Below are 20,169 nucleotides of genomic sequence, written 5' to 3' on the forward strand. Positions count from 1 at the left end.
ACAGTAAAAAGTAGTTAATTGTTTTACAGTCTTTGTCAGATGGATTTCACCAGGCTCAAAAAAAAGTGAACCTCTTGCGAAGTTACCATGGTGGTCAAAGGTACTGAATATCATCAAATATGACATTAACAGCGGGTCGGGTCTAAATAGGAAGATAAGATCAGATCCATTTACAAGCCCGGCGGGCTCCAAAGGATTTTAAGTTTTTTTTTTTGGTGTGAAACGGCAGACAAGAAGCTTTAACCCCCGTCAAAGTAACTTCCTCTGGGTCCACGTGGTTGCTCCTGGACCGCTCATCCAGTCTTCCCACCCCATCTTGAGATTCTTTTTCACGTGGAAAGCTGTGATTGGATGGCTTGTACAACACCGAAAGGTCTCCAGGTAGGTCCCGGGTTCGAGTCTCCAGGCTGTCCCGATGCCCTCCAATTTGCGTGCGATTAAAAAAACAAAGAAAGAAAGCCAAAAGCGAAAGGGGACGGAGAATGATGAGGGTGGTGACGTTGCGTACGGGAGCTTTCATTCGGATGCCAATGGATCCGATCCCAGATTTGAGTACGAACGAAAGTATGAATTTCGTAATCAAATGTTAAAATTTTTAAACTGTTTGGTCAAGTGAGATCTATTAACAACATCCCTATCTATCATCCACGTCCAGCCTCAGCTAGCTCTGATATTAGTCTTTTTTGGATCTCGGACCATATCAAAAAATACTGCAATCGCTTTATCATCTCAGCCCGATCCAGATTCTCGATCCAACAGTAAAAGGCACCAAAGATTTAAGAACCGTAAAAAGATGCCGATCCGATTCCTGTTTCCAGGAAGACCCCACGTCACGGGGGGCCCGAGAATGACGTCAGGGGGACCATGGGTGACGTGGCGCCAAATGGAGAACAGCCCGCCGCTACAGAAGGAGCCTGGCGGGCCCCACGGTGCACCATACTCTCGTCATCCAACCGCGTGACGCCACGATGACGTCGTCGCCACGTCATCGCCCATGTGATTCCCCCCCCTCCCTCTTATTAGCATCGCCCAAAGAACATCCCCGCAGCTGACGAGGTCCTCACGCTCACGCACAACACACTCTCGGTCTCCGGCCACTTTGTCTCCCTTAGGCCGGAATCCGGCGACGCGATGATGCATGGGCTGCGCTGCGAGCGGCTCTCCGACCCCATAGGCAGCCTCCGCCTCCCCGCTGCTGCCACGGTGCCGCCGCCCCCACCGCCCACCCTGTCGATCAACATCGCCGTCGAGTCGCCCGACAAGCGCGTCTGGCGGCTGATCTCCGAGAACCCGGTCGTGATCTTCAGCCGCGCCGCCTGCTGCCTCTGCCACGTGGTCAAGCGGCTGCTCGCCACCCTGGGGGTGCACCCAACTGTGGTGGAGCTGGACGACAAGGAGGCCGAGGCCGCGACGGTGCTGTTCGGCGGCGTGCCGCTGGGGCAGATGGCGCCGGCGGTCTTCATCGGCGGCAGCCTGGTCGGCGGCGTGGAAAGCCTCATGGCCCTCCACCTCAGCGGCCAGCTGGTGCCCAAGTTAAGCGAAGCGGGCGCCGCTTGGATGTAAGTTCGAAAAGTGTAACAAAGATTAGGATTTTCGTGATCTTGGGGAGCTTTCCCCTCCTGCCGCTTTTTAGATCCCTCCTGTTGCTTGCCCAAATATCAGTAAATTATGAGTCTGTACATGAAAATAGACATACAAGTATGGAGCAAGTCTTATATATATATATATATATATGGAACGTTCGTTTTGTTTTTCTCTTCTTCAGTTCTGTATCGACCTCTGTTACAGAAGAGTTTGATCTGCGAATCTTCTCATTAGAAAAGCAGAGTAAGACGCTAAATTTCGGTCTCTCTTTCTTTCTCATCAAAGAAGACACCATAGAAACGTTAACAATCATGATACTATAAAGACAGTTTCACCAAAAGGTTGACATAAGTTCGGCCGATGGTAGCGAAGTTTAGTTTAAAATATCGTCTTTCTTTTTGCAATGTCACGAATACTTGCCACAGCAATATCAACTAAGAAATAGTCTTTTCTTCTCCACCTCCCTTTCATAGTAAACCAAAGCCAGCGTTTGGTCTCCCACAGAATTGTATATAAAAAATTTGTGAATCTGTCGGCTTCTTCACTTTTATTAGTTACTCAACACTGAACTTGCTTACATGGGCGTTATCTTATTATTTTTATTAGATACCCATCGTCATATTCTTCCGCTCCAAATCTAAATGCACTAATTCCTAAATAAATACCCGTAGTTGCGTATACAGGACAGATACACAAGTCAAATAAATTATATATATATATATATATATATATATATATATATATATATATATATATATATATATATATATATATATATATATATATGATTGTGTACAAGCCATGTAAATACTAACTTGTTAGTGTTTGGAGCTTTTAAAATTGAATGGTGATATGATGATATCATTAATATATTATTAAGATAAGAAAGTGGAGATCTTACTTTCTTCATTTGATTATTGGAGGGTTAACCGTCCACAATTGGGATGGACGGTGGTAGTTACTCTAGAATATTGCCACATGCAGCACCGAGGACATGATATGACTCGTGATGTTGATGACGGGAATGTTTTGTATTCAAGCTCAAATATATGCATATGGTAAGTTATTATACGACTGTGACAAAGGTTATTTTGGTCATTTTGGTTGGAGAGAGGATGATAATGGAAGAGAGGTCACGTCATATCGTTGTGCATTGGAGGGACAACTTTGGAAAGTGAGGATCTTTTTCTTTTTTATTTTATTTTCATTTTATTTTTATTTCTCCTTATTGGTAAAATCCAACGCGAAAGCCAGTCGTGGTCAAAACAAATAATTGGTTGCACTTTGGAATAAAGGCAAGAACAGAAGATGGTAGTGTTTGAATCCATGGTAGTGTTTGAATCCAAGGGAAAGGGAAAATATTTATGAAACTGTAAACCATATGGGCGGAGCGGTATTGTTTAAGCAACCTTAAAAACACTATGTATTTTGTGACACAAACCTTGCCATTTTGGCACATCACAAACTCAGTTACTTTTATAGCAGCAATGTTTGTATTGATTTAATATTTGGAATCGTTATATATATATATATATATATATATATATATTATAAGACTATGCACAAGTAACATATTCTGGGATATTAAGACCATTTGAAATTTCTTATCATGAAGATTTACATGTCTAACTCTTAATTAGTTAAGTAGTTGGAGCTCTTGTTTAACTCATGACGATGATCTCTCCTTGGTCACACAAGAGGTTTTTGCTGTCCAAGTACATGCCAAGCCATATGTACCACCAAATATTGACCTAGAAGAAAAGATTCCTTCGCTTTGAGAAAAGCTCATATTTTGGTGGCTGTCGGTAATCTTGATAATGCACCTTTTGGCGTTAGGAGGAGTCCATTTGAAACTCTAATATGGAGGTCATATTCACGTGGATAGATTATTATAATCTTTTGCCTAGAAATTTCTATCAGCAGCTACAAAACAAAGATGATAATGTAGCTTTGTGCATATTGATGTCATTATGGTTGCATTTCTATTAAAGTTGACGCCTAACTAAGCCTAACTAAATGTTTTAGCTTCTAGTCCTCGAGGGGTTGGTGCAATGGATAGGGTAGTGACTGGTACACAGTTAATTTTCGCTTCTAGCTCATGGGACATGATAGAAGTAAAAGAGAGAGAGAGAAAGGAGGGAAATAGACCAATATACTAGTTGAAGCATAACATTGCGTCATCTTGAGATACTGAAAGTAGGTCTGATACTCCTAAAGAGATGGAAAAAAGGGTGGGGGCTTCTGCTTTTTTGTTGCGCAGTAGGAAGAATACTCCTCTTGTCACCCAACTAGGTGTTTTAGCTTCTTGAAAGTTCCTTGCAACAAAAACCAAAAAACAGTTCGTAATGTTATGTAATCCAGCTTTTTCACAATCAACATGACCCTAGGCCAAAGGATAGCTTTCATTGCCACAGTGCCCATTTCATTCCAAGCCTCGATTTCCATGTTTTCACAAAGGACCTCGCACATTTTCACTGTTTGGAGAGCTGAAAAAGCATGACACAGTTTCTGCAACAACTCTAGCTCCTCTTGATCGCTTCTGGCCCCATCATTTCATGGCCCCAGAAAGGAGATTACCTTATCCAAGTTCCACTTCTTCTGTCTAATACTTCCTGTCAGGCACAACTTTTTATCATGTCGTCAATAAAGACCAAACTGCAAGAATTGCCACTTAAAAAAGCTTTCTAAATCTTCTTTCCCACCCCTCATTATGAAAGCAAGTGATCGCCCTTTCCCTGGCTTCGAAAAGAAAGGCCAAAGAGTACTTGTGTTATTTGTGTCATGTTTAACTTTATGATGATGCATTAATTAGCTCCCTCAAATGGTTTATTCTTGATACAAATATCAAGTTGCTAAGAACCTGGGCCTGTATTTGGGAATTCTGAAAAAGAGTGACCTCTCTTTAGGATTATAGCAAAATGGCATGTTTACTCCTGGTGGAAATCTGGGGTGAACTAAGAGGACAATCTCACTGCACCAGTGAAAGCCGAAGCCTATCCTCTCCCCTCTTTCCTCTTACCTCCAAGGTTCGGGGTTGCATTGGTGCTTGGTAAGACATCCGCGTATGTCAGCTTGTATACTGGTCCCGCCTTATTAGCACAAGGATGATTAAGCCTTGAGCCTATGCCACTTGAACCAATGACTGCAAGCTTACCAGCCACTAGTTCCAGCGATGTGCCGAACCCCATTCCAGCTACTCTCATTGGAGATTTCATTTTCATTTTAAAAGCATCTTCATTGGCTTTGCTTGGTGAGACTTAACATTCACCTAATTGGCTTCTTTGATTTTCAAATTACAAAATTATTGGTCAGGCATTGGCCACCTCCTTGACACCAGCTATCTGATGGGCACTTGCCATTACCATGTGAATTTAATAAATGCATTGATCTTTATATATAAATGAAGGGCTCAAGTCAAAGGGAGAGACCCAATAGCTTCTCATTTGCAAATAAATAATGACCATGATCATGATGCCTTTTGCTAGGTGGGTGTTTCTTTAGAGCATTTAATATTGGGAAATGAAGGGAATAGCACATGAGGTGCATGTCCTTGATGTAAGACAAAAAAAAAAAGTAGTAAGATTGGTCTAGGAGATGTGATTGCATGGGTTTTCTAGAGTCATGAATGAGCAAACTATTCGCCCTCAATGGGTATAGCATAGGTGGCTTGATTTTTGCAGGTGGTATACTTGCTCCCATACAGTAATGAGATGGAGTATCGTACCAGGAGTGAGGCTTCACCAGAAAATGAGCAAACTGGTAATAAAATGGAGATAACTACATCTTCTGCTTCATTGTCTTCAATGAATGATGTAATGAATAGGAGCACTTGGAGAAAAGGATCTGCAGCTTATGAATTTCTTCAAGTGGGGCTAAAAGAGTTTTCTTGTGACTGCTTGACATGGCGCTGGTCTTATATATCATTAACTAAACTTAATCAAATAATTAACGTTCATTTTAAATTTAAGAAAATAATAAGTAATCCTGTTTTTTTAATGAATAAACACATTTATAGACTCCGAAATCTATAAATTTCCTTCATGAAATAAAGTTCGCAATTTGACATAAACCTTGTAGAGCCAATTAAGAAAGTGAAAAAAATTGCATGAAGGGCAAAAGCTTAAACCCCAAATAGATTTTTTCCGTTGTTCTTTCTTCCAGGAGTAACAGGGAAAGCAGCTTCTCTTTCCTCATCCTCATGATCCCTTGTTGAAGCCCTTGTGCTTAGCCTTAATCTAGTGAAAAAAGTTACGGCCGTGATCTTGGTAACCTAGAAGTTCTTTAAAACTAGAGAAATGGTAAAGTATTAAAAGCTAGTTAAAATGTTATGCATTGCACTCTTAAATTGGCCACCAAATTGAATCCGCCGATTACATTCAAATTGGCGGCTTCTGAAAACAGTGCTGCCATTGCAGCATCACCAAGGAAGGTTGCAGTGTCACTCAAAAAAATGACTGTTGACAGCGACAATTCACCCACATGAGATTTTTATCGTTCCTCGAGTTTCTTATCATAAGGTGGCAGAATTGCCTGTGATTGTAAAGCGATTCCTCAGTCGTCTTCTCCCTGTCCCGTTAGGCCCCACAGCAAAGCCGAAGTCTGAACAAAGTCTCTCTCTTGTTTTCACTTTTTTTTCTGAAGTTACATGAGTTGGACCTTGTGGGTAGAGAATGTTTTGACTGCTGAAGCCTGGCAAGTGGAAGGTGAAACTGAAAGCACTGAAGTTGATCATGCGCTACTATGTGTCACAAAATTAAGCTGTCTCCGTCTCTGTAACCCGAGTAGATCGTATTTATAAAGTTTGAAATCTTAGTTTTCCATTACTCTTTTCCTAGTTGCCTGTATTAAAATAGATCTGCCCGAATTCCAGTTTATCAGAAAACAGAACAAGGTAAGAGAGCAGTACCTCTGTAAACCATGGAAAAGCTCGCGTCACATGTTTATACCCTGTTTTCCATATACTGTGCTGGAATTTGTTTTGTTCTGGCACTCGATATGCACGTGCATATCCCATTCTCAATAACATGTGTTGCAGCGACCTTGTTTTCGCTGCAGTTTCCGACGACATGAGCGACATACCGACGTAGACTCATATCTCTACTTCAAAAAATTAAAAGACAAATATTTCCCTCCTGTCTCTTGAAAAAGTAGTTTGAAAAGGTTTGGAGAGAAAGAATTCTTGCTGTTAGAGTGAAGAACGGAGCAACCATGGCAAACAAGAATCCAATTGATTTTGAGATATCAAGGTTTGGCAGATATAGCAAGAGACAAACAGTGCCAAATTATGCAAGAGATTTCCCGCTTTTATTCATGACCTGTTTGATTTGATCCAAGATTTCTCCCTGTTAAGTTCAGTACGCGCTACACAGGTAGAGCTGCCAGCTTTTCACTGTTTTCCCAAGCTAAATTTGGAGTGCATGTTCGAATCGGTGATTCAACCAATGCCCGCAGTTGGAGTATGAAAATCGCAAAAGAGAAGCAAGACTTTTTAATTGCAACATCACTACTTTCAATTCGTTACGTTGCAGTATAAAAAATTTCTTTGCTTTGTCTTTCTAGACAGGATCTTTCTGTGTGTGTCCTTGGCACTTCGTCCAGAAGGTCATCAGGGCTTTGTTTATTTCGTAGAGAGCTTCATTAGATGATGGCTTAATGGATGTCACAAGTTCCAGATCTGAACAACAATTTCCTCCCTTATTACAACAGTTCTTTGGCCTGCCAAGTGGGCTTCAGATAGTTCAAAGATTACAGACCTGTTCATAATTGTATATCTTCATCAAGTATGCGGAGATGAACAGGTTGCATTATCTACAACAGATATTAGCCATTCTATCCTAAGATAGTAACAGGATAGTAACCTACAGTGAAGAATGTCCTGCCATTCTGAACCTCTTCACCCGTGTTTGAAAGGGTCCAACACGTAAACGAAGAATGTCTTGTGATTGGGGATAACCTTATGGTAGAAGCAACCATTGTACAGAAATGTTTCTTTTGACAGGTCTACTGAAAGTTGGTCTGTTTGATTCTGTAGATTTTTTAATATGACTGTTACTGATCTGCATGCGAAAGATGCCCGTATCTACTGCCTGTGGAGTACAGCATTTGGCTTGTTCTTTCTCTGTAGCAAGTCTGGGTGGATTATCAACTCGGAATTTTTGGTAATATCCACACGTAGCGCACAAGTTTGCTTAGGGCATATTATCCATGACTACATTATTTTGATTTCTCAGTACTCAAGGTCCTTACTAAATTTGGCTCCTGCAGATCAAAGCACTCGCAAAGGAGGTGTGGATTGTAAACTGTGTTCAATTGTCACCAAACACGCTAATTTGGTTTCTGGAATGGACGGTGAGACTTGTGAGACACATGATTGAAGACAAGTGCCTTCATTGGAAATCAGTTGGGATTGGTGAAGAACTGAGAAGCTTAGATTAGAGAAAATGTGTTCACAACCGAAGGACACATAATTTTGCGGTAGAGAAACTTGCATGCCTTGGTTTAAGGATTAATAAATAGCCAATTTAGCGCCCCAAGGGCATACAATAGATAGTCGTTAGAGGCCTATTTAAGGTAGGTCTATAGTTTGATTCCTATAGATGTCATGTTCTTGCATCTTTATTGATGGGGTACAATATCTAAGTTGAAGGGTACACTACTACCATCGCGGCAGTTCAAAACTACGGATGTAGAAGGAATGGTGCATTCTTTCTAGACAATGGGTTGTAAACCTCGCTCACACGGAACCTGAATTTGGAAGGAACAAACCTCTAAACTGCTTTCTCCTCATAGCCTGCCTAGCTCAATCTAGCCCATATAGATATGATATATGGAGATAGAGGGAGAGAGATCTAGAGAGATGATTTGACACCTCTGGTTGGTAAGCTGCCTAACCAGATCTAGCCACACACAAGAGAGAGAGAGTGTGTGTGTGTGTGTGAGAGAGAGAGAGAGAGAGAGAGAATCTGTCACAATTTCTTTACCACAAAATACCATACCTAATACCTGTGAATCTATAGACCTCTATACCTAACCAGTGGCACCTGCCCTTCCAAGACTTTTCGAAAAGTTTTTATTCAAACATACTGATTTGCACAATAGTCTCCTTTCTCAACTATAGATTCACCTGTTGATGCTTTTTATCACTAAAATCTCTGTTTCGTTCACTGAACCAAGGTAATTGTAACTTAGAGATGGAGCAATGATAAAAGGTAGGGATGGGCTCATCTTCCAATTCCGTCCATAAGGGCCATAAACTCAAAGTGGCTCAGCCAGTTGTAGAGCCATAGCTCTTCAGCCGAGAAGCTAAGAAATTAAAAGAGCTTCAGAGAGGGTCTAAGGGCCACCCCGTATAATTGGTCCCAGCTTTCTATTGAAAATGAACGTTGGTCTGTATAGGCAGCTGCCCACACAGGCCAACATCTATCTCCGACGTTGACCATAGTTATTATTAGATACTAACTTGCATGAAAAAAAAAATGTACAAAACGACCTTATCTTTTATTATACTGACTATGCTTTTTTATTTAATTAAGTTATGAGGCCAACATGAGCAGCTTGAAAAAATTACCATTCAAGTGGATGACAAGGCAAAGCTTTAGGCTTCTGTGTGAGTAGAAACCTGAGGTTCGTATCAAGAAAATAGAAGAACAAAGCCTTGCTTTGGGATTAGAGTAATAAATTTGGTCCCAAAATGATTGTTTTTCTTCAATTACTTTTGAGTCAAGATTTAACACTAAACGCAAAAAAAGGAAATACTACTCCTTGACGAAAATTAACTGTAAACCCTACTTTACACATGAAGAACACTGGTTTACAAATCTAAAGAACCAAACAGGACATCATATTATATATTTGAATCATAGTCTTGGATGAAAGGGAAGGTGATTTCATATAGCTGCTATATAACTGGTAATATTACTCAGTTAATCCCCGTACTGGTTCTTCATAGTTTTAACTTCTTATTCAATGACCTAAACTTATCTTGGTAACCCCCAAAAGAATCCCCAGATTCGTGCCCCAGTTTTCTTTTTATTTTTAACTTTTTCTGTGATATTACTTAATCTAATGGAAGATTACTTTGGCTGCCTTAAGACCAATTCACAACTGTGAGCATTGGGTTCAGTGGATAAGGCAGTAAGAGTCAACAAAGACTTGACCTGTCACTTTTTCATTCATTTAATAGTCTATGACCAATCATGTTTTTAATATATAAAAATTGAAGTGTTCACATTGAATATGGCATCGCTTGTCTATTTGCTAACTAAGAAGAAGACAGCAAGAACACAGAAAAAGCTTCCTCTTTCTTCTTGTAATACTTCATAATCAACATAACTTGGATCCTGATGGAACAAGAAACGATAACCATGCATGATCAAAAGAAAAGTGATAAAGGTAGCAACAACCATTCATCTGGATCTTGGATTGAAGCAATCAACAAAGTCTGTACCCACTGTCGTGGACCCAGTAGTAGGTGGTTTGTTCGAAAGCTAGCAAAATTAATTAACCATCGATGAGGATGCCGTCTTTCGCTGTAAGGGCAAAGTAGTGGAAGAAATTTTTTTTTGAATGACACTCTTCTTCATGGTATGATATCGGAAAATTGAAATCAATCGGATGTTATCGAATGGCTAAATATTTGAAATCTGTCACTAAAAGCACCATGAAACCATCACTATAAACATCATAAACTGTTGTTACATCATCAACCATTGCCAACTTTCTGCCGCTAAAGATTTTGGTGATGCATTTTGAATATTTAACCATCCGGCAATATTTGGCAGCCGACCAATTTTAATTCCTGGTGTTCTGTATGTACAATTCTTAGATTTTATAAAAACATGGCACTTCATGTGAGAGTATGGAGTCTTCCCAATTTAATAAGCTCCCCTTGTTTTACATAGATCCCAAGAGTGATCAGGAGTATTATTATGAATTTTTGCTTTTTAGTGTTCTGCTTGACTCCACATTATAGAGAGTCAGGATCTTGTGTTTGTCTTGTTCGTAATAGTAGAGATCCGATGTGGCCGTGAATTAAAATATGAACAAAGAAAAGTCATTCCCTAAGTCGAATCTGATTACAATCCAAAATCTGATCCAAATTCAATTTTTACATTCATTTCGGAATCCAAATCCGAATTTTGAATTGAATTTGGCTGATTTTCAAAGCATTGTTTTTAAAAAAATTGATCTGAGTCCAAGAGGCTATTTACATATATCTAAATCTGATTACGATAGGACATCATTTCATAAAATCTGAGCCTGATCCTATTTCTTAATCAAATAACATTTTTTTTACATCTGATTTTTTTGAAACGGTTTGGTCAGATATACGACCCCAATCAAATATATTGACATCCCTAATCCTTCACAACATTAAAATTAGATACTGACTTTATAGTGTTTGATTGCTTTCACCAGGGTTTAGGACTTGGGTTTGATTTTCCTAAGGCTTTTCAGTTCTTGAAGTGATGGTTGATCAATTTAAGTCTAGTAAGGAGCTCAATCTGGGTCTGGTGTGATCTGCAGCCCGGTCTTAGATGCAACTTGCTTTTCTAGAGTCTAGATCTCTTAATTGGTCCAAATATATGTTGTAGATGATTGTGTACTTCCTAAAGCTTGAAGCTTATGATGATCCACAGCGTGGTGGGCCCATAACCCATAGGTCCCATGATCGAAACTTGGCTTTGATATCACTGTAACAACTCGACCCACTCTTGAGTGGAGGCCCTTGGTTCGACAGATCCCACCTACCCCCTTAGCAATTTTGGGGTGTTATAATCCACCCTCTTTAAGGCACCTGCGTCCGCGCGTGTAGAACCCCAAGTCTGAGTGTTGAACCTGACTCTGATACCAGAGTAAGAACCCGACCCACTCTTGGGTTCGGACCCCTGGTTTGACGGATCCCAACCCGCAGGACCCCAGGTCCGAGTGTTGAACCTGGCTCTGATACCACTGTAACAACTCGACCCACTCTTGGATTCGGGCCCTTGGTTCAACGGATCCTAACCCATACCCTAACAGTTTCGGTTCCAACTCCAAAAGGCTAGGAATCAGGACAATCATCTTATTAATGGTCTCCCTTTATAAGCCCTTAATGATCCATCACAACCTTCGATACATGACTAAACTTATGGGGTGTTACATGAAGAGTCTGATTTGGTAACAAACAAAGATATGATAATTAAGTTTTCACATATACATACTTGTCTTCTTTCATCTCAGCCTGAATTTGAGCCAAAATCCAAGACCCTGAACCCAAATGTCAGATTCTATCAGACTTAGTTTCAGTTTCAAAAGGTTACATGATCTGAATCCATACGTGGAATCACTGAGCTTATAGATCACTAGCTTGGACTTAAAGCCATGATCAGATCCGACCCCGATATATTACATACTTTACAAATTGTACCGTCATATATTTCTTGCAAGTTGCTGGGATTTTAAAACTTATGAAACTTCAGCTTGAAGAGGGTGATCTTCGGTGAATTTATGGTAAAGGGTGACATTTCAAATACAAAAAACTTTAAATTCGTGGCCGTATGATCTTTAAATTGGCAATCAAAGTTTATATACATATATATATGACCTCAAATCCGCCTGCCATCCGGATGATTGCACTGGGCTGTGTGTGTGTGAGAGACCGAACCATCCAAATGACTAGATAAATCAACATACATAAGTTTGAATCGTTCGGCCGTCCATTCATTGTTTTTTTGTTTTTTTCTCACACCCATTGCATCAGGCTGTATGTGTGAGAGATCTGGATGGATAGATGGACGGATAAATTATGTCTCCTTATATATATATATATATATATATATATATATATATATATATATATATATATATATATATATATATATATATATATATATATATATATATATATATATATATATATATATATATATATATATATATATATATATATATATATATATATATATATATATATATATATATATATATAAGGGGACAGAGAGAGGATAAGGATGGGACATTGGGACTGTTTGGGACTGTTTTGTCGACTTGGCTTTGGTAAGCAGAAAGGAACAGCTGTTAGCTTCCTTGGGCAATGTTGTAATTTTCTCAAAGGAAAATTAAAAGGGCAGAAATGAAATTGATAAATAGTGTGACCTGTATCATTAATTTTGCAACTAACCCAACGACTTGTGAGGTTGCAGGTTAGTAGAGATCAGGGACGGAGCCGAAGGTAGGGCTCGCATGGGCCCTAGCTCACTTCAATTTTTTTTTGTAAATTTAGATGTAAATTTTAAAAAAAATTATTTGTTTTATACACAAATTTTAAAAAATAGTATTTCGGCCCTAATCAAAATTTAAAAACTTTAATTCAGCCCGTCCCATGAAAAACTTTTTGCTCCACCCCTGATCGAGATCTAATCTTGGAACTATCGCGACCAAATCTTGATCCGGATAAAACGACGCCTCCACCGGAGCCTTGAATGAACCTTGGTTTCTCAAATTTGTGGGCAGGCGTACATAAACAATATCATTATGTTAGTGTTTCATGTATCTAATTCAAAAATTGATTAAATTTATAAAAAGTGTTTAATGAATCTAGCCAATTTTAGTAATAGTATGCTCTTACTGTTCTCAAACAGCCTTTTAACAAGCTTAACTTTTTCTTCTGAAAATGTTAATTAATATATAGGAAGGAAAGAGCGCAGGACACGAGACTTATAAGTTGGTTTTCAAGAACTTATAAAGTGGAGATTTAAACAGTTCAGATTCGAGTTGGAACCCCATTTTGCTGAATATGATTTAATCAAACACTTGTTGTAATCAGACTTAAATCCATACTTGCATTCAGAACCTGCTTTTTGAAACTGAATTTCGATTCGACTTGTATAAAATTCAACAATGATATCTAATCAGGTCAAAATTTTAATAGGGGCAGAAATATATTTTCTCAAATTCTTTGTATAGGTTAAACAAAAACATATAAGATTTATATATAAAATTTTGATTATCTACAAATCTGAAAAGAAGCCATGGCCCCTCTTGACCCCTGCCCTGCTCGCAGAGTGCATCTTCCACTGTCAGGAATCTATAGAGCTGCCAGATCAACGTGAAGCTCATCATCAAGAATATCAGGGATACTTACTTTATGAGAAGGCGATGATGTGGAGCCACAAAGTTGCATAACTCAAGTCAGGCGTGAACGTTCTTACTGTTTGGCATTCTAATGCATGGCCTGGCCCAAAGACCTGTGCTTCCTGACCCAAGTACGGCTCATATATATATACTTATATATATATATATATATATATATAGAGAGAGAGAGAGAGAGAGAGAGAGAGAGAGAGCTGATAAAATAGAAATATATAACAAAATTTAAGATTAAGAGGTCCTCTAAATATAAAAACAATCCGCAAAAAACAAAAATAACGCAAAAAAACATAAACAGGAAGGAAGGAGAGAGAGAACTGGGCCGTAACCTGATGTTCCTTTCTAGCAACTGGTACCCCCGTCCACTGCACTTCTGAACAAGCGTTTCACGGTCGTCCTTGTCGTTCCGTCCTCGTGGGTCAACCACGTTTCCTTGGTAAATACGAGACATGAACAGAAGATTTCGCAGGAGAATACGAGCTTGTGCTGCAGAAGCATTCCATCAAATGGAAGACAAAAACGTGTCCCTTTTGTACCACATTTTCGGAACACCGGCGTCCCGTATTAGATACGGGAAATGGGGCCTACGTTCGGCAGACGGGATCCTTCTCGGGACAGCTGTGTCCGACCGTTCGAGACAGACCCAGAGATCAAGGAAAGAAGCCCTTTCAGAATTTTTTGTTGAAACCATGAGCTCGAATTCGTATGGATATTTAATTGGGCGTTTTGACGGCTAGGAAAGTGGGGATGGATGGATCTTGTCCCAAATCTAAATTTCAGCATCTTTCTGAATCACAGGGTGGATAGAAAGGGAGAGAGGGGGGTCAACTATCTAACTTTGCTTCGCCTCTCCTCTATCTACAGGTTTTAGGTTTCTGTTTTTAATTGTATGTGATTGGAGGTTATGTCACTCATGGCGGATATTTGGGCCCGAGTTGTCATATGCTGATGATGATGATGACAGATGGAAACCCCAGCGTTTGTCTTCTTTAACCTCAGCTTGATCTCATCTTCACCATTTTCAACTCTACCTCCCCACTTCCGTTTTCTTCGAAATCATGGCATCATTCTGGGCTCCTTAAGAAGCTCGCTTTGTCCATGTTCTCTTCCTCTGAACCTTCCATGGCAGATCCTGAGAAACCCACCTTGTCATACCTCGACTCCCCTCCAAACACAAGTTCCTGCATCTCAAACTGTGGCACCCTCTTCACAGAATTCTCCCCGCCTGAGATTTCATCACTTAGGAAACTCAGCGAGAACCTTGATACGCTGTTCCGGTCCCCGGAATTCGACCTCTACAGCGACTTGAAGATCGTCGTCGACGGCGGCCTGGAAGCACGCGCTCACCGCTGTATCCTAGCGGCGCGAAGTCCCTTTCTGAAACAGGTTCTGGCGGGGAGTGAGAAGGACAGGTACGAATTGAAGGAGCTTGCGCAGGAATTTCATGTAGGATATGAAGCCTTGGCCTCTGTCCTGGACTACATGTACAGTGGGAAGGTGAAATCCCCTCCACCAGAGATCATCACCTGCATCGACGAAGAGTGCCCTCACGAATCCTGCAGGCCGGCTCTCGATTTCGCTGTTGAGGCCTTCTATGCATCATATGCATTCCAGATTGTAGACCTGGCTGATGTTTGGAAGGTGAGTGAATTTACAGTTTCAACTTTTCTGTTGTCCTGATTCTATGGTTCATCACTAGGAACTACTAAATCTGGGGCATCGTATAGGCATATACTGATACTAGTGCCGCCAGAGTAATGCTGAATTTGGCTTGAGATCGGCTTTGAACTAGGAAGTTCGCTGAAGTCAAAGAGGAGAGGCGGTATCTACCAAAAAAAATTATGAAGTCCAGACGCAACACATAAAGTACATAAACCATGTTTTTGAAGAGCTATTTCAAAATGATCTGTACTGTTTTGTTGTTGCTGATGCTGACTTCTTGTTTGTTCTATTTATGAGAATGATCTAGTTTATCTATCATGACCAGAACAAGTCTGCCTTCTGCCTTCTTCCTTCTCTTGCTTCAATTTAGTGTCCAAAGTTAAGGAGACGACATGAAGAATGTGAACTTGGACTCGATAGAAAAAGGAAAATCTGGTTTTTCATCTTCTGACCGATATCCACTTTAGGAGCTTCGAAACAAATTCATCTGATTTCTGCTTGCTTGATGCTTAGAAGTGCACACCATAAAGGAATAAGTACTCCCGTCTCCTCAAATAACTTTCTGTTTAATGTCTTCAGACGAGCAACAGTTACATGATGAATCTTGAAGCATCATAAAACCTCCAATCTGAAAAGTCAAGAAAAAAAATCAAATTTACTAAAGATTTCCAGGTTGACTAATCGAGAATTTTCAATTTCTTAGCACTCTGAAGAGTATTTCAAGCTGCCTTCCAGCACTGCATCAGATTCTTTTATTGCTTAGCTAATCATAATGAACATTGTGTACAATTATACTGCCTCAATAACTTGTGTTTGTCTACTTGCAGATTCGCCTTTTAGAAATGCTAGACAAGGTCTCTAAGGATGACATTCTGACAATTCTATCAGTTGCAAACCTGTGTGACAAAGAAAATGGAAGGTTGTTGAACAAGTGCATCGATGGGGTAGTCAGGTCAGATATTGATTTAGTTACACTGGAGAAAGCACTGCCTGAAGATGTTGTCAAAGTAATCATGGAGACAAGGAAAAATTCAGACATGGCTACCTCTATAATCAACGTACCACCAAACAAACATGTAAGAAGGATACATCGTGCGATTGATTCAGACGACATCGAATTAATAAGATTGTTGCTGAAAGAAGGACACACGACTTTGGATGATGCATGTGCACTGCACTATGCAGCAGCGTATTGTGATGTCAAGACCACAACAGAACTTCTCGATATTGGGGTGGCTGATGTTAACCACAGGAACCCGAGGGGATACACGGTGCTGCACGTTGCTGCAATGCGGAAAGAGCCCAAGATCATAGTTTCGCTCTTAACTAAGGGTGCCAGACCATCTGACCTTACACCAGATGGAAGGAAAGCAGTTCAAGTATCAAAGAGACTAACCAAGTCTGTTCACTACTACAAGACCATTGAACAAGGAAATGCTTCTCCAAACGAGAGGTTATGTATAGATGTTCTGGAGCAGGCAGAGAGAAGGGACCCGCTACTAGGAGAAGCTTCTGCTTCTCTTGCAAAAGCAGGCGAGGATCTGCGCTCCAGATTGTTATACCTTGAAAGTAGAGGTAACAAATAAAAAATTACTGTTCACATATGCAGTTTGCTAAATGAGACAGATTTGCCTAGTATTCCAATTGCTTTGCTCTAGGGACTATACTTCTTCATTGCTGCATATTCCTGCCAACATTTTCGTACAATGACGTGCAATTTTTTCTGCACCACGAACACCTAAAGTACATGGCTTACAGAAAGCATTTATCAAATAGTTAGGCCAGCGACTCTCATTAGAAATATTACCACAGCTTTTTAAGCACTTAGCAAGAGAGTTTGTTATTTTGAAACCACCATTACTTTGTACCAAAAACATTTAGGTCTAAGGTTCTTTGTTGTTGTGAATGTTAGAATACGACTTATTCTCGTAGCATTTAAGTTGAATTTAGATGCCTATGTCATTTCCCTTGAATTGTCGTGTGCCAGTTCCATAAGGTCGAGACTTGTTAATCTCAAGATCGTCTCAACTGATGCACCGACATGCTAGAATCCTGTGGTTGGTCTGCGTCCATGGAAGCTCAGTAAAATTTATTCACGTTATAGTGAGTCCGTTTGAATCTGAATTATTGCATGAAATCTTTTCCAAAAGATCGTGCAATTTTTTTTAACTTCTCAATTTTCCCACTTGTGTACCACTATGGCAGACACTTGCTGAACATTATTGTAAATGGGAATATGACCCCACACATTATTTAGCGGTCATTTGGCGTGATACATCAATATCCAAAATAGTTGTTTTTATCGAAAGCCAGGTGACAGCTGAATACATCCCAATGTGGCTAGTTCACAGGAAAACAGATTCAAATTTGAGCTTTGGTTTGAATCAGCTATTTGTCTTCTGTTATTATGAGATTTACAAGTTTTTCCAGGAATCCTTCTTCTCTTCCTGCAATTAAATTCCATGTCAGTATTATTCCTTCTTGCAGGTTCTGTTTGGCCTTGGGGTGCATTCCTTGAAAGTTGTCTGTTCACTATTAGTCTGTTGCACGTGATGTCTGACCAAAGCATCAAGTTCTGTTTACGCTCACATTTCTGTTATCTTTTTAATTATATCTAGCTACGACCCACTTTCCTCTGTTATGCCAATTCTGTACTAACAAAAATTCATCCAAACAAGTGAGATTAGCGATTATGTCAATGATTATGCACACATTCTCGATCTTGTTATCTGTTCCAAATGTTCCATTTTTCCTAATTTGGTTGCCTATTCTACAGTCAGTCTCGCAAGATTACTGTTCCCTGCGGAGGCCAAAGTTGCCATGGACATCGCGCATGTGGACGGTACACCAGAATTCTCGTCAGATAAAGTAGACTTGAATGACTCGCCTTTTGTAGTCAGAGAGGACCACCTGTCAAGGCTGAGAGCACTCTCAAAAACAGGCAAGTCAACTCCATATATCTCATGTCAACTAGATATATATACATATATACGCACTCGTTTGAACACACACACACGCATCCGTATACTGTTTATATTTAAACTTCTATATCTTGCAGTGAATTTATTCAAATAAAGTTGTGCGGGAGCCAAGTTTACACTTTCGGGAACTAAAAGGGTCGAACTCACTTGTGTGCACGTTTCTTGCTTATATTGATGAAAGAGAGCTAAACAGAAATGCTGTTACTCTTTAACTTATTTTGCCCCTGGCGGCAATGGGCGTAAATTCACATCCACAAACAACAAATCACCATGTAACTTAAGCTGACCTAAACCAGCGCTTGCAACTTCTTCCCAAAATATGAAAACCACCACGACTCCTTTAACAACTGATGCATGTTATTATAAATACATATTCCACCCTTTGCCTTGCGATTTGAGAGGAGCAACTACTTTGAATGACGAAGCCATAATTATATATAACTTATAACAGACCTTCCGATGTATGTCATAAATTCTCTGTGTGTCGATCATATGCACGCCCAAAGTCCACCTCTGTACAAAACGGCTTCTTAGCCAGCTTTGTTGAGCTTTAGCATGAACACCCTGGTTGCTTGCTGCAAAGCAAGCTTCTGCCCCTAAGTGCTTTGGCTCAGGTGTATAAAACATCTTCCTGTTCTGTTCTGTTCTTTTTTATTCAAAAACCACTGAAAGTAATCTATGAAAGGTACCTTCCTGACCAGCTATTAGACATCTTGGCATCAAGCCTTCATTTATGCACAACCATAGTTCGTAGATGTTGGGTTCAGGCTAGTTAGTTCAGATCGCGCGTCCTCCTAGTCCTTTCTAGTGCTTCCAGGTTCTACCTCCTAAACATGATTTTGTGATGAAAGACTACAGTAGATAATCGCCCATAAGAAATGGAAGTACAAGAATTGAGATATAAGTAAATTTTCACACTTATGAACGATATTAAGTGTTTTAAGAATGGGATTCCAAGACGCATTTTTGCCATCGACACCCAGCGATAACCGTCTGTGCCCTGTATGATGGCAGCGCCCTGTTCACCCATAAAATGCAGAATTGCTGGTTCTTGTTGTGCTTTGGAGCTGGGTCTACACGCTAGTTCTGTCCATGTAGTTATAGGAGTCCAGCTTCCATCATTAAAAGGGTTTGAACCTACCATCATGTGTGCATGCATAAGTGTACCACTGTGTTTTTCTTTGTGAATGTTTTCTTTTCGTTCTAATTCTACGTGTCATTATTTATTATGCCCCACCGGATTCCTAAGATCCTAAGTCCAATTATCTCTCTTAACTTACAACAGTGGAGTTGGGCAAACGCTTCTTTCCGAGGTGCTCTGAGGTACTCAACAAGATCATGGATGACGATGATTTGGGTGAACTAGCTTGCTTGACAACGGGAACCACAGAAGAACAATTAAGAAAGAGAAAAAGATATCTGGAGCTCCAAGAGCTGCTATCAAAAGCATTTAGTGAAGACAAGAAAGCGCAGAATAGCTCGACAATATCGTCATCGTCATCATCCACAACCACTGTAGAACATGGACGCTCAAGAGTATCCAGAAGATAAGTCCAAAGTATAGTGTTCGCGGACTTGCCTTTGTAATCCTAATGATATTTCAGAAACTCATTATAGAAGGATAGTTTGGATTCAGAACATGTAATTAGTGGAGGTGACGCCAAAATTCAGCACGTGATATGGCTGCAATTCCTACATGCAAGGCTAGGGATTCCGAGGCAACTTGCAATATTACTGCCAAAAGAGAAACTTGCTCCATGTATATTTGACCATAAATTCTCCTTCATCTACTTCTGGTGTCTAATAGCATACG

The 20,169-nt window shown here is 40.0% G+C and overlaps 2 protein-coding genes across 2 annotated transcripts; both read left to right on the top strand.

Moving 5' to 3' along the window:
- The first annotated feature begins 1,044 nt into the window (after positions 1–1,044).
- On the top strand, positions 1,045–1,761 carry LOC116265433 (glutaredoxin-C1-like). Its single transcript, XM_031646028.2, has one exon. The coding sequence runs from the start codon at positions 1,132–1,134 to the stop codon at positions 1,561–1,563; it is 432 nt and encodes a 143-aa protein (XP_031501888.1). The 5' UTR covers positions 1,045–1,131; the 3' UTR covers positions 1,564–1,761.
- Positions 1,762–14,002: 12,241 nt separating this feature from the next.
- Positions 14,003–20,146, top strand: LOC116265263 (BTB/POZ domain and ankyrin repeat-containing protein NPR1-like). The gene is made up of 4 exons (XM_031645820.2): positions 14,003–15,354; positions 16,203–16,950; positions 18,152–18,316; positions 19,642–20,146. Exons 1-4 carry the CDS (start codon positions 14,812–14,814, stop codon positions 19,905–19,907), a joined length of 1,722 nt encoding a protein of 573 aa, XP_031501680.1. The 5' UTR covers positions 14,003–14,811; the 3' UTR covers positions 19,908–20,146.
- The last annotated feature ends 23 nt before the right edge of the window (positions 20,147–20,169 follow it).

Source organism: Nymphaea colorata, chromosome 1, assembly GCF_008831285.2.
Source record: "Nymphaea colorata isolate Beijing-Zhang1983 chromosome 1, ASM883128v2, whole genome shotgun sequence".
NCBI lineage: Eukaryota > Viridiplantae > Streptophyta > Magnoliopsida > Nymphaeales > Nymphaeaceae > Nymphaea > Nymphaea colorata.